Genomic DNA, 14,336 nt, shown 5'->3' with positions numbered 1-14,336 from the left:
GCTTTGAGGGACAGTCATATTTTTTGCTATATTGGCAACCCCATTTTACATTCTCACTGTGGTGCCAACATTTTTAGTCAGCTGTTTGAAATAATATTCTCTCCTCTTATAGCGTTCTTTGTAGTCAGAGAAGTAGTCAAGACATGCTTTCATTTAAATGTATTTAAACACAAAGGAAAGATTGTGAGATGCCTATAAAGGGTTTGCTAGACTAGACCTTGCTAATATTTCCATGAGCTTAAGACAACAGTTTTGATGTTTGCATCTTCACTTCTCTTTCTAACTTGTGTATATACACATTTCCTATAGTTCCATAAACCATAAAAACTCTTAAAATTCTTTCTCACTTATCCTTTTGTTTCTCCATATGTTTATTACTTTCATAGATGACAACACACTGTACTATGTGTTAGTAAATATGTAATCATTATATTTGCCTTTTGGGGAGGGTATGTTTAAATAGTGTTGCAATAAGCGTCTTCACAACTCTATTTCTCTTGAATGATTTATTTTCTTAGGACAAATTCTCAGAAGTTGAGGAGATGGGGTTAAAGTTAGTTTTGTTTTTTTCCCCCAATGACTATTGCTCTGTGTTTAATACTTTTCTAAGGGATATTCATTTTTTCTTGCAACCTTGACATTTGACTTCCCAAAGACTTATATTTTTTAAATTATGTGTGTTGTTAAAATAGCATTTTGTCATTCAATAAATTTTGAGGACTTACTCTTATTTAGCATCAGCCCAATAAAATAGTAAACATTATTTTGCTATACTACAAATAAAGCCTGAATAACTCAGAAGTTGTCATTCAAATATTTGTTTATATGGTGAAAACTCTTTTTTTTCTTCTCATTAACCCTCAGAGAACTTTCTAAATGGAATATTTTACCTCTGTATGCACATGTAGGTTACCTGCTTATGTGAAGGGAGCCCAATCCCTCTGTTGACATATTTGCTGAGGATTTGTATGCCATTAAATCAACAATATATGCTCAGAACTCATTAGTGAATAGCTTTGTCAGAGTACTGTGAATGAGAAAAGTATTTAAAACATATTATCTGCCCTGGAAGAGTTAATAATGCCAAAGAATCTATTCAGAAAAGGACCTATCTAAAAAAAGTTATTCAAGACAAGCAATAGGTAATCAATATGCAAAGCATTGCACAGACCACCACAGGCATTGAGGGGCTGAGGAAGTCTGGGGGGACTGGGTAATAAGAGAACTCCATATAATAATAAATGTGAGAGTATTCAATAGGTAGTGAAGACATTAACACAGTTCTAATCTTTGTCTGGCAGGACAGAGTTAAAACAGCTATTTCTCCAGAGAGAAATAGTGACCTCTGATGTGTCCCCCACAGACAGGATGTCACTTCCCTTTGCTCTTCTCCTCGGCAGTCGCATTTTGGTGACCAAGATGGGAGCAATTCAACTGAGTTTGTTCCAGGCCAGGACTCGAAGGCCTTGAGAGACCCAATGTTTCATAAGGCCAATTCTCAGGATTTCGTTAGCGTGTGTTCATGGGTACAGGTGTTCTTTGAATGACCGTCTCACAAAATCAATCTTCTGAAGGAGAAAGCCACCTGCCAGAGGCTCTCTCGGAGAGCCTTGAGTTGGGCAAAATCTAACTAAAATTCAGTTATTAAATTAAAGTGTGTACATAGAAGTTTCTGGCTACAGTTGGGGGGGGGCGTGTCTTCTATTTAGGTACCTGATTTTCTTGGGGATGCCTTTCTACATGTTCTTTCACACGAATGCATGTTCTGTTTGATACTGCTGTTGATTAAGCTAATGTGTACATTAGTCACCCAGTGAAAAACGAGTGAGCTGAGGTGAGAACTTCAACTGTCTTTGGTCTTCATTGCTTGAACTTTTTTTTTTCTTGTCTCTGCACCCCCCCACCTCAAACATTATGTGTGTCCAAAAGTCCTATTTGGTAAATGAACCCAATAGCTTTTCTGTGAAAGACCAAGTTGGGGAAATAAAGAACAGTTTCACACCCCCGAAGGATTTATTTTTTTAAAAAGTATGGCTTGCTATGGTAGTACACAATATTGTTTTCATACATGTATACTTGAAACCCAATTTTAAAAAAATAGCTGTTGTAACATTAAACCGTAATCTGATGAGCATGTCCACCGCGCGCCTGCCTTCCGCAGGGTCTTCTGAAATCCCCTCTGGTTCCAGGTCATGGCCAGACACAGAGGGACGAGCTTGCGAATTTTGTTTTTGCTCTACAATTCAGTCTTCAGCAACTTGAGTGCTTTCTTCATGTTGTCAACAACTAATGGGCAAAAAATGGTACGAAAGTCAAGACATGACCAAAAATTATATTAATATATATAGCAAACCCCCAAACCTGGGTATTTTATTGATTGTTTAATGGGGTGCTATTGTATCATAGGGTAAAATGTTGGAAATCTTACTGTGATTTTTTTTCTAAAATTATGTAAAATGGCTCTTATTGCAATTCAGTTCTCTTCCAATATTTATTGAATGCCTTTTCTATAAGGTGCTATGATATTACCTGTGCAGGATACCTGCCTTTAAGGAATCCGAAGTCTCATTAAGATATTTGCTATCACTTTGAGAATGGCTAATACTTTGAATGTGCGTTCCCTGGTTCTTCTTATACCCACTGAAGGCGTTGCTAACGGACCACGATAATTTTCCGGCTGCCCAGACACAGCCTCAAAATCCTTTCCAAAATAATGAGAATCTTTATGTGCCGCCCAATGAGAATTTCTGTGATAATGAAAACTATTCAGTGCCTTTGCATTCAGTACTTGAAGTGTGATCAGTGTGACAGAGGAACTGAGTCTTACATTGTGAGTAATTTAAGTTTGCTATTAAACAGCTATCTGTGGTGAAAGGCTAACGTGTTGGGCAGTGCAGTTCTAGGCAGCCACTAGTCATGGAGCAGCATTGGCTTCTAGGGCGAAACCCAATTTTCCCCCCAGAAGGACTAATTAGATGTCACAAGTAGGTACAGTCCCTTACTGAGGTACCTCATCTTCCTTGAGAGTCTCTCTCAGAAGTGAGTCTCTTGGCAACTATTTGGAGCCATCTTTCCTACTGATCTTTAGAGTTGAACTTGAATTTAGTGTTAACAAAGACTACATCATTTCACTTGCATTATTTGGAAAAGCTATATTTAACAAAGCATGCAGGTTACTGCAACTACTGCACTCAATTCTGTGATACGTTAGTGTGCCCAAGAGAAAAACCTGATACGCAGGTAACATGTCCTAGAATCCTCCTGGAGAAAAACAATACCTAATTTAAATTATTCATCTTCAATTACAATTAAAAAAAAAAATGAGATTAAAGTGATGGGACTAGTTGGTCAAACTGATTCCCCGTGGTCCCTGAGCAGCTTTCCCTGCCTTTGTCATAGTCCTGTGGCCTCTCCTCCCGCAGGACCACACTGAGATGGTCAAGGGAGGCGACACTTACGCAGAGCTGCGTCCGAAGGTTCATAAGCGTAGAGACGATTTGAGTATCTTCCAGTGATGTCGGCTCTCACTGTCAGGGATGGGTCTACAAAGGAAAAGCAAAGGGGGGTGATGGGCTGCAGTGCTGTGTTTGCACCGCTGCGGGAGGAAGCACATGGATTTGTCCACATTCCATGAAAGGAGTACAGCGTGTGTCCCGGCAGATCTACCTCATCCGCCCTGCTGCAGCCTTGGGCAGGCGGGACCCCAAGCCGGGCTGAGAGCCACCAACAGCTGTGTGTGGCTATTCGTGGGAAAGGTTATGAACCCGGCTGTGCTATCTATAGCAACCTGAAAACAGGATGATACATATTGTTGGGCTGGTGTTTTCATTTTGGGTGAGAACAATAGCATTCGCTACCAAGGAATTGTTTTAAAAGCTTTTGAAATGATTATGTTGTCATTTAAATGTGTTGTCACCAAGAGCAACCTGGATCATTAGAAACCCACATCTAATGCTGGTGTTCAAAACCAACATATATTTTTTAATGAATAAGAGAAGATGAGTCCTAAGAGCATCAAAGGTCAAATAAGCATGTAGTACCCCTCTCTATTTTTTTTACTTATTTAAAAAAGTACAGATTTAGGAGTCATCCCTTATGTGTTGTTAATATAAAACATGATAAATTATTTTTTCATGTTTTATATTAACTTGAAGTTATTAATGAGATCAGAAAGGTATTTTTAGAATAAGGCACACATCCAGCCCGGCTGAGCGTCAACCTATGAACCAGGAGGTGATGGTTCGATTCCCAGTCAGGGCACGTGCCCAGGTTGCGGGCTTGATCCCCTCTATGGGGTTTGCCAGAGGTCAATTAATGATTCTCTCTCATCATTGATGTTTCTATCTCTCCCTCTCCCTCTCTGAAATCAATAAAAATGTATTTAAAAAATAAATAAAACAAGGCACATCCAAAAGGGAGGTGTTATGGATGTATAGAGGCCTAGAAACCTTACGCCCTTAGAGGTGACGGAGGAGCCTAAGTTATATGCCCTGAAATCTGGGTGAAGAGGCCACGCGAGAGCACCTGCGGGTTTGCAATGTCTGTCACTGATATTGGATGGACAGTCTCTGTCCTTTCAGAATACTGGACTAGGACCAACGTAATTTACAAAAAGCAGACGTTCTTTTGTTCAACAAAGACTAAAACCTGCTACTGCTTGGGGCAGAGGATGCAAACACCTGATCGTGGTAATAAATTAACATAAAGGCTTCTAAATACCCAGCTATTGGCTCACAACTCTGGCTGCACCATGGGATCACCTGGAGAGCTTTAAAAACATCCCGATGCCTTTGTCGGGCACCCAGGCGTTCTGTTTAATTGGTTTGAGGTGTGGCCTGGAAGCTTGTTTTTAAAGATTGCCCAGGTGATGCTCACGGGCAGGCACGTGGGGAAGCGGCTGAGAGCAAAGCTGCCTCGGCGTTGGAGTTGGTTCTCATGACTCAAGGGACCTAACGTGAGTTAAAACTCTCTGAGATGGGACTGCTGTGAACAGGATTTGCGCACAAGGTAAGACAGATGACCTATAAAGTCTCAATTTCAAGGATTCCAAATGTTCTAAATCCTAACAAAATTGAATCTATGAAACTAGTTCAGCCTCCCTCCTTTCTTCCTTCGCTTTTTCCCTCCCGTTTTGTACATTTAGTGTGAACTTGGGGGGATTACATAGGTGAGCCACTTGATTAGAGTGAGCTCTTTTTTATGTGCTGGATTTAATCATGGACTGTCTTTATTTTTCTTTTTTATTGAACGTGCTGGGGTGACAATGGTTAATAAAATTCTCTAGGTTTCAGATGTATAATTCTATAATACATCAACCGTATACGGTATTGTGTGTTCACCACCCCAAGTCAAGTCTCCTTCCATCACCATTTATCCCCCCTTTACCCTCCCCCACCCCCTTTCCCTCTGGCAATCACCATACAGTTGTCTTGGACTGTCTTTAAATCAGTATGATTCTGATCAGACCCAAACTCAATTAATTTGTTCAGTCATCTAAGGAATATTTTTTGTGAGCCCACCGCAGGGACATGCTGAAAAAGTAATGGTGAGCAGAAGCAGCTATGGTCCCTGCTACATGGAGTTCATAGTCCCATGAGGGAAATATTTATTTAACAAATACCAATAATTATAAAATTATAACTGAGGACAGTGTGACCGTCGAAAGAAACATGGAGCCACAAGAGCATGTGTTCGTGGGCTTTGGCAGGTCAGTGAAAGACAGCGAGGCTGGGGAGGTAACAGGTGACAGGTAGCGGCAGAGGGGGAGGCAAGGCAAGCTTCCGGCAGACGGAGCAGCATATAAGATGTCCCAGTGGCAGGAAGGAGCATGGTAACTTTGATTTTTAGGAGAAAACTTCACATTCTTAACTTTCCTGAAATAATGATCAACAGTATCAGAAAGAACTATCCAAGACACAAATTGGAAGTTTGCCTGATTAGTAATATGTATTTACAGGCCTGAGGTACAGAGGTGGGCAAAAGTAGGTTTACAGCCGAGAGGCTATGAAATAGTTTATTCTTGAATTATTATTAACTATTGTATTATTTATTACTATTATTACTAACTTACTTTTGCCCACCCCTGTACCTCACTGGGGCCATGGTGGAGTGGCACCTGAGGGTGGGGGAGGGCAAAGGGGAGATATGGAAGCACTTGGGTCATTGTCCGAGTGTGTTTCATGTCATTGTCTCTTACCAATAAACATGATCCTGGGGACGTACTGGCCATCAGGAGAAAGGTGCTTGTCAGTTGTTTCATACTAAGATTAAAAAAAAAAAAGCAGCTTTTTAGATTGTTTACTCTTTAGTTGTTTTCAAACTATTGAATACAAAAATGTGTCTGTTACGGGGCTAGGCATCTTAAGACACTGAAGGCACATCTCTCCCACAAGGAGTAATAAAACAGATGCAGAGATAACTTACATGCATGCAAACAAGTTAGTGGAGAATGATACAGAACAGGAGGTAAAGAGCTGAATGGATGTGATAGAGAGCAAAAATGAAGGGAGAATTAGGAAGAAGTTACAGTGTTTGGTGAAGACATCTTTCATGAGGCAGGAGGAAGTAGATTAATGAAAACAAAAAACAAAAAACCAGAAGTCATTTCTTGGAGAAATTACAGAAAAAAAACAGGATTATCTGAGCATTCAGCTACCCATTTATCAAATTTTTATTTAGAAGTTTTTATGTAGCAATATACATTACTTATCTCTCATAGATGCACACTCTTTTGGGAGATGCAGGTAGGAAAATGAATTCTGGGGACCCAGTGTCTGACATGTTAACGACGGAGGAAGACAGATGCCAGGGGTGCCCCGGGCAGGACATTTAACCCAGGATGCAAGTTCTATTCGGACTTTATGAAGTGGGTAAGGAGGAATCTTTAAAAATGAAAACAAGTCAGTTCCATGGAAAAGGAGGTCATTCAGGCAGAGGGGAGAGATTGTGCAGGGAGGAGGAAATGCGTAGCACTTTCTGACACGACCAAGTGTTGGGAAGGGACTAAACTAGCGGGGATGCAGCGGGTGGTGGTGAGAGAAGATGGAGAGCTGCTTCAGGGGCCAGCTCATGTAGTTTCTTGCACACCATGCCACTGAGTTTACATTTGTTCATAAATAGCTAAGAAGTTCCACGACTTCTTAGCTATTTATGAAGAGGTACTGTGATCCCAATTTGGTCTTCAAAGGGATCACCCTAATGGCATGTGGGATTAGGTGGGATTTATCTTATAAACAGGGAGCCATTTAATAATGCCGCAGTAAGCTAAGCAAAGTGAACAGTTCTTACACTAGAATGGTGGTCCTTAGTTTCTAGGGAAGTGACCAATAACAAAAATATTTAAAAGTTAGAACCACAGGTCTTGCCCAGCCAATGTGGCTCAGTGGTTGAGCGTCAACCTGTGAACCAGAAGGTCATGGGTTTGATTCCTGGTCAGGGCACATGACCAGGTTGTGGGGTCGATCCCCAGTGTGGGACTTGCAGGAGGCAGCCGATCAATAATTCTCTCTCATCATTGATGTTGCTATCTCTCTTGCCCTCTCCCTTCCTCTCTGAAATCAATAAAAATATATTTTATTTTTTTAAAAAGAGTTCACTGTGGGAAATATTTAATATGAGATACTCATTGAACATCCAGGGAGAAATTTCCTGTAAGCAATTGAATATATATGAATGAACCACAGTCTTGACTGCCACAGGTGAGTAGGAGAGTTCAGTCTAGAATAACACTTCTGATGAAATAGGAACTAGAGAAAGAAGAGCAATTTGGAAGCCTGGACCAAGCTGAGAAATGCAGGGGGGAACATATTGCGTTTAAGCTAATTATGGGATGCCTGAAACATAGTTGTATATACCAGTTGGAAGTTGTGGCATGTTTGTGGGCATCATCAGTGTGTGAACATTGATTAAAGACACATATAGATAATGTTATCCATAGAGAATATAAAATATGAAAATAAGAGTAGATCAAATAGAGATTCACCAAATCACTTAATATTTAGGGGGAGGAAGAGGAGCCTGTGGGAGGGAGTTGAGGAAGAACTACTGATGTGGATGCTCTTTGAAGAAGCCAACCTGTCAGTATGTGAAGAGGATGAGAGAGAGAGAGAGAGAGGCTCTGACTCCAGTTGAGGGTTATGATAGAGTAAGGCAGGAAAGCTTGGACACCAGGAAGGGTGGTGAAGGTGAAGTCAGTGAGAATGCAGGAGGCTAAATTTGGACAACCAGAGAGCTCTCTCTTCCAGGATGAGAGGAGACAAGGATTAACCTTTTGCACTCGGATGTTGAGTGTGACTCGACACAGTTAGCATTAGAATAAAGGAATCGAGAAAAAAGCAAGCGAGTGCAAAGGGTTAAGAATGGTGTGGAGCAGCCAGAACTGCAGGAAGGGACACAGGAGGTAATCTGAAAATACAAAAACCTTCCAATTATTACAGCAACAGAGAAAATCCTAATCACAGGAGAGTACTTTTCAGACAACCTAAAGTTATTAATTACTAAATAAAAACATTAACATGAAAGGTGGATTATTAATAAAATAAAGTATCATTTTGCTCTCTAGTCTCAGATGAGTATTTGGGACATATCCTAGTTCATCCCAAACATGATTACGATGTACAGGAGAAATGAATCATCCATTTTGAATAATGAGAAATGTCAGTGATGATGAAAAGGAAACTTACAACTAGATTGAGGAGGATGAACTGCTCTGCCAATTTCTGGATTTCTTTATTTTCAGCAAACACTTTCTTTAAAGCTATAATATAAAGAAAAATCGTTAAGCATCCATCTCAGCACCATTGTTCTCTGTTATATTTTAAGTTGAACTGTAATTTTTAGTGCAGTGTTTAACTTTGCCATTTCAGCAAGTAATTAGTGTAGTAATATTTAGGCTATTCACTACCTCTACTTCTTGCCATCCATCCATCCATTTTTTTCAGCCTATATGTATTGAGTGGCTACTCTATGGTAGGCACTATTTTATGCCCTGGAAATAGAGCAGTGAAAAAAAAAAAAAGTAATGTGCTTTCTTCATGGGGCTCAAATGCCTGTGTAGGAGACATCATAAATAAGCAAACAAATATCTAATAATTTCAGGTGGAGATATGTACTTTGAGGAAAAATGAAGCAAAGCAAGAGGTTTAAGAGCTATAGAGTGGCCAGGATAGATCTCCCTGAGGGACTGACATTGAGGTGAGAGAGTGACCCATTCTAAGATTTTGGAGGTATGTCATACTAAGTGGAGGGGACTCTAAGAGCAATAGTCCTGAGGTGAAAATGAACTCAGATGTTTGAGGCAAAGCACAAAGGCCAGGCTAGATGGAGTGGAGAGAAAACAAGAGGAGCGCGGTAAGAAAGGAAGGAGCCAGAGGCTGGATCGTGTCTCGCCTTGTAGCCCAGGGTCAGGAATCTGGGTTTAATTTTACATGTGAGTAGAAGCCACTTGAACACATGACTGATAGGATCTGACTTACGTTTAACAGATTTACTTTGGAATTTGTATGGAGAACTGATTATAGGGTAGCCAGGTAGGTGGCTGTTATAGAATCTAGCTCTTGGTTTGGATCATGACAGTAACAGTGAGACAACAGGAAGTGGTTGGAGTTGGGCAGGACCTATATAATATATGGCGCCCAATGCAAAATAAAAGCATGATCCCCTTGTTCAAAAGTTATTAAGAATTTTCAGACAATGACTACAGAATGTTAAACCAAGCATGGGAACTTTTAAGCACTGGGCCCTATGTGGCTGCACAGGTTGCATGCCCATGGAGCCCGCACTGGCTTTGAGGTATATTTTGGAGGCACAGCCAATGGTATTAGCTGATGTGTTGGACATGGGATAGAAGAAAAAGATGTCAAGGATGGGTCTTAGAGCTTGTTTTTCAAAATATGCAGCAATGGTTAACATAAAACGTGGGAATATTTGAAGTTACCTTAAATATCTTTTTTTACTACATGAAATATCATTTAGTATTCAAGTGTGCTAGATGCTAAGGATACCGAGACGAGTGATCAGACCTTGGCCCCAGAGCTAAAAGCCTATAAAGGAAATTATATGTAGAAGAATAAATTACCTTGACTGTGTGGGCATTCATCCAGGTGATGAATAATCATCAAGGGTTTGTTGCTTGAAAAGAAAAGCGAGATTGGATCATTTTTACTGAGTAGGATTTCATGTGCAGCTAAATATCACTAGATGGTGCTCTTGAGAGCTTTGAGAGAGCTGCGTCACCCTCATCTTTACCTTGTCTTGGATTTGTACAAAGCTTCCTCGTATGTCTGAGTCCAGATGAGCTGATCACCCCAGCCTAGGACAAAGTGAACCAGCATATTTAAAGCTATTATAATTTCAGACCCAAAGCTGTTGAAAAGCAATGATATTTGATACAAAAGAAGAAAAACCTCTAGAGAAAGTAGAAATAATTTTAAAACTTGATAAATCTAGAAGGAACACATACAAAACAATATGTTCAGCACACAAATCTCAGCTTCCCAATTAGGCAGCATTGAAAGCTGACGAGACACTGACTCCTACCTCTGGAGAGGGTCTGGGGCAGTTTGGGTTGAGAGACCTTTGTGTCCTTGGTGTCCTTCTTAGCTCCCGGTTTGACTGTGGTGTCTTTGGCCAGGGTGTAGGAGAGGGCCACAAGGAGCAAGAATGTTGACACTGAAATCTTCTCCATGGCAAACCTGATAATGGAAACAAGCAGAAAGTCAGTAAGACAAAAGGGAATTAGCAGTCTTCAAAATCTTCAGACTGCATCTATCTATCTATCTATCTATCTATCTATCTATCTATCTATCTATCATCTATCTATCTATCATCTATCTTTCTGTCTCCATACAGATCCTATATAATAAAAGTGTAATATGCAAAATGTCTGACCGATTGGTCGACCGCTCGACCAGTCGCTATGATGTGCATTGACCACCAGGGGGCAGATACTCTGACTGGTAGGTTAGCTTGCTGCTCAGGTCCAGCCAATGGGGACTGGGCAAGAAGGTTGGACATGCCCTGGAGCCCCTCCCCCCCTCCCCTGTGGTCCTTTCTCGGCCGGCCAGCCCCCAGGGCCCTGACCAGGACTAGTGAGATGGCCCCAATAGGCCCTGATCGCTGGCCAGGCAGAGGGACCCCACCCATGCACGAATTCATGCACTGGGCCTCTAGTATAAATATACTGATGTAGATCTCCATAGGTATCTACAATATAGATATAGATATATTTTAAGAAAATAAGTAAATGTATATACTCTTATAGCTAAAGGAACTGACACTTAGATTTTATATTTAAAGCATTTAGTACTGGAAGATACCTTATTGATTACCTCCTCTTTTCCCACCTCCCCAATGCCTCATTTATAGATGAAGAATATGACATTCAGAGAGATGAAGATTTATGAGATGGGTGCGAACCAAGGCTCCTGAATCTTGCCCTTTTGCAGCGCTGGCTCCCATTTTCCCACCCTGAAACAATTACCCTGAACACAGATACTTCTTTAGCCTTCTGTTAAAATGGGAACATTGCCCTCGAAGGATAAGATCTGAGTAAAGTGATTCCTTATTTAATTTAACGCATGGCAACTTTGCCATCTAACTGACAACTTGCACCCACATAACTCTCTCCCCCGAGTAATATTTATTCAAACTCTATATATTAGTTCTGAATTGACTGAAATATGTCAATGCAAGTTCCTTCTACTGAAACAACTCTGCCTCTTGCAGTGGGCCTGGTGTAGCTGATGTTGTGGGCACACACTTGTGCACAGAAGTATTCTATGGGACTCACGACACAGAGAAAGCAACCTGATGGGTGTCTTTTTGTTAGTTTTGTGGGTTTTTTTTTTGTCTTTTCTAGTATTTTGCAGTTAATTCTTAGGGAAGGTCACAAGGCTGTGAAGGAGATTCCCATGAATAGAGGAGAGTGAATGACAAGAGAGGATCCCGAAGTGAGTGAGAGAAAGCAAGCTAGCAAAGTGAACTGCACCAGCAAATGACTATGGTTATCCAGGGACTACATATAACACGCAAAGCAGGAGACCTGGGGTGTTAGTAAAGCCAAAGCCAAATTGCTTGAAAAGAAAAATCTAACTCTAATATTGGTGGAGGTTTGAAATTAAATAAACTGCAAAGGAAGCAGGATGGACTTTCAATGCTTAGTCTTTTTAAGGGGAAAGTTTTTCATGTTCTGATAGCTTGAGTGGGAACCTTTGCTGACTGAAAAAAAAAAAAAGTGTTGCTCAATCATCAAATCCAGAGGCTACCTTATATTAAACTGGCCCATTTTATGCAAATAGTAGTTTGTAGCCACAAAAAGTCTTAGTCAAAAAGACATAAAAAGCAAGGGTGCATTTTCTTTGCTTTCTACACTGATGAAGATTTTCTTTACTTTCTACGCTGGAAAAGCCAGTAACAAATTTTGCATCCTACTCGTCTGCAGAAACAACTCAAGTGTACTATAAGTCAATACTTCCCAGCCCTCTTAGTACAAAGACTTGTTTAGGGTTTAAAAAAATCCAGGAACTTTTCTGTGAGAATACTTGTACTTTTTGAATATTAATTAATTTAGACACATCATGGCAAATAGCTACTTTGAGTTTTGTCAACATTCATTAGATTTCCTATTTTATTTAGAGCAACAGCATCTGTGTATATTTGAAAAATCATAAACTGGTGGTGAAGCATTTTGCCTATTCAGTCCATTGACAACTCTTGTTGTACAAGTGGCTATGAGGAACCCTTGGAATAGCTCCACCGCTTACAGGTTGGAACTACTGCTATCTTACCCGTGTTTTATGGCAGGATGACAGAATTTCGTCGAATGTAACTCCTGCTGTTCAAACATCCTGCTGAGATTCACTCTATCGACTTTTCCTAATATGAATAGACTCAGCCCTGCAAACTTCCTGCATAAACCACCTCAAAACAGAATGCTAACTGTGAGACACATTGACCATTTGGTCTCTCTCTCTCTCTCTCTCTCTCTCTCTCTCTCTCTCTCTCTCTCTCTCTCTCTCTCTCTCTCTCTCTTCCTCTCTCTCTCCCCAACGCTTTTTACTGGTCACTCTATCTCTGACCTCTTATCTTTAGCAAGGAATAAACTTGCAGGAGGTTCCGGTGTCCCTATTCATAAATGCTTTAAGAAAGCACCCCAATTTCTCTTATAGTTTATCCCATGCATTTAAAGATTGAAGATGCAACAAGAATCTCTACACCAGACAGAGGAAGAGCACTCTTTTTCTGCTTTTCAGTCATATTCTAAATTGCAATCGCCTGCGGGCAATCTGAGCGGAGGTTTCCCAGGGCTGCGGGCCTTTGCTTTAGGCAGCAGGAGGCAAGCAGAGCATAGATGGTGACCAGGGCACAGTGACAGAGGACCCAGGGCCCTGTCCCATGCTTGGAATCACCTAGAGTTCACCCACTCCAACCTCCTGCTTCCCAAGGGAGAAAGCATTACCTTGAACTGGCTCAGGAAGGGAGCACGCTGCCAGCTCAGGCCCAAGAAAGGCCCCAGTAAACCTTTGGTGAAAAGTCCATTTATCCCCTCTCCAAACCCCGTTTCATTGCCCTTGAAACTCTCTTTCACACAGTGACCAGAGGCCAGAACCGAGTGCCCTTCCAACACGCGCTGTGGTCAGGAGCCTTACCTGGCTTTCCCCACCCACCTGTCTGTGCGAGCCAGGTGGCCTTGATGCGTCCAAGCTTCCTAGTGTGCCAGCTCAGCTCAGCCTTTATTTATGCACCGAGCACTCCTCAGTCCCACCCACTGACCTCTGATTTACATGTTGCAAACCCAGAAAGGAACTTTCCTTTTCCCAAGCAAATGCCTTTCCTAGGCCAAAGAGTTCCTTTTCTTAAAAAACCATGTTGCAAATGGTATACTGTTTCAGTATGCATGTTTTCAACTGTGAAAAAGCATGTTGTTAAGAGATTTGGAGAAGATGGGCAGAGTGCCAAGTCCAGGTAAGCTTTACATGAAGACATTTGATTCGCCTGAAGGCTGATTTGTCTCTCGGTGATTGGATGTGGAGTGTGTGGTTTGTAGATGTTTTCCCCTCCCCTTTGGGCAAACTGCCTTTACTTAGTTAAAAAAGCACACAAGAGATGATTCACAATTCTAACCCCTACAGTCAGATAACCTGCTATGCTCCATTATGGTACACATTACTTTCCATGGCATACTCCCCTCTTCCTGGCAAACAAAATATGCATTCACCATAGGTATGATCAGGCACTCACACAATATTTCAAAACTGAGGAGATTATTGAAAAAAAAAGAAGCCCTAACACTGTGAGTTTTTATGAATTACCTTGCAGCAACTTCCCTCCAGAGTACA

General features: G+C 41.1%; 1 protein-coding gene across 1 annotated transcript; it reads right to left on the bottom strand.

Annotated features, from left to right (window-relative positions):
* Positions 1 to 2,016: 2,016 nt before the first annotated feature.
* Positions 2,017 to 13,671, bottom strand: AGR2 (anterior gradient 2, protein disulphide isomerase family member). Its single transcript, XM_008148441.3, has 8 exons — positions 13,647 to 13,671; positions 10,537 to 10,691; positions 10,246 to 10,309; positions 10,076 to 10,128; positions 8,682 to 8,755; positions 6,197 to 6,260; positions 3,459 to 3,542; positions 2,017 to 2,286 (listed from the first exon to the last, which is right to left on the bottom strand). Exons 2-8 carry the CDS (start codon positions 10,682 to 10,684, stop codon positions 2,237 to 2,239), a joined length of 537 nt encoding a protein of 178 aa, XP_008146663.2. The 5' UTR covers positions 10,685 to 10,691; positions 13,647 to 13,671; the 3' UTR covers positions 2,017 to 2,236.
* Between the last annotated feature and the right edge of the window lie 665 nt (positions 13,672 to 14,336).

Source organism: Eptesicus fuscus, chromosome 14, assembly GCF_027574615.1.
Source record: "Eptesicus fuscus isolate TK198812 chromosome 14, DD_ASM_mEF_20220401, whole genome shotgun sequence".
Classification (NCBI taxonomy): Eukaryota; Metazoa; Chordata; class Mammalia; order Chiroptera; family Vespertilionidae; genus Eptesicus; species Eptesicus fuscus.
This window is presented reverse-complemented; position numbering and strand designations above follow the sequence as displayed.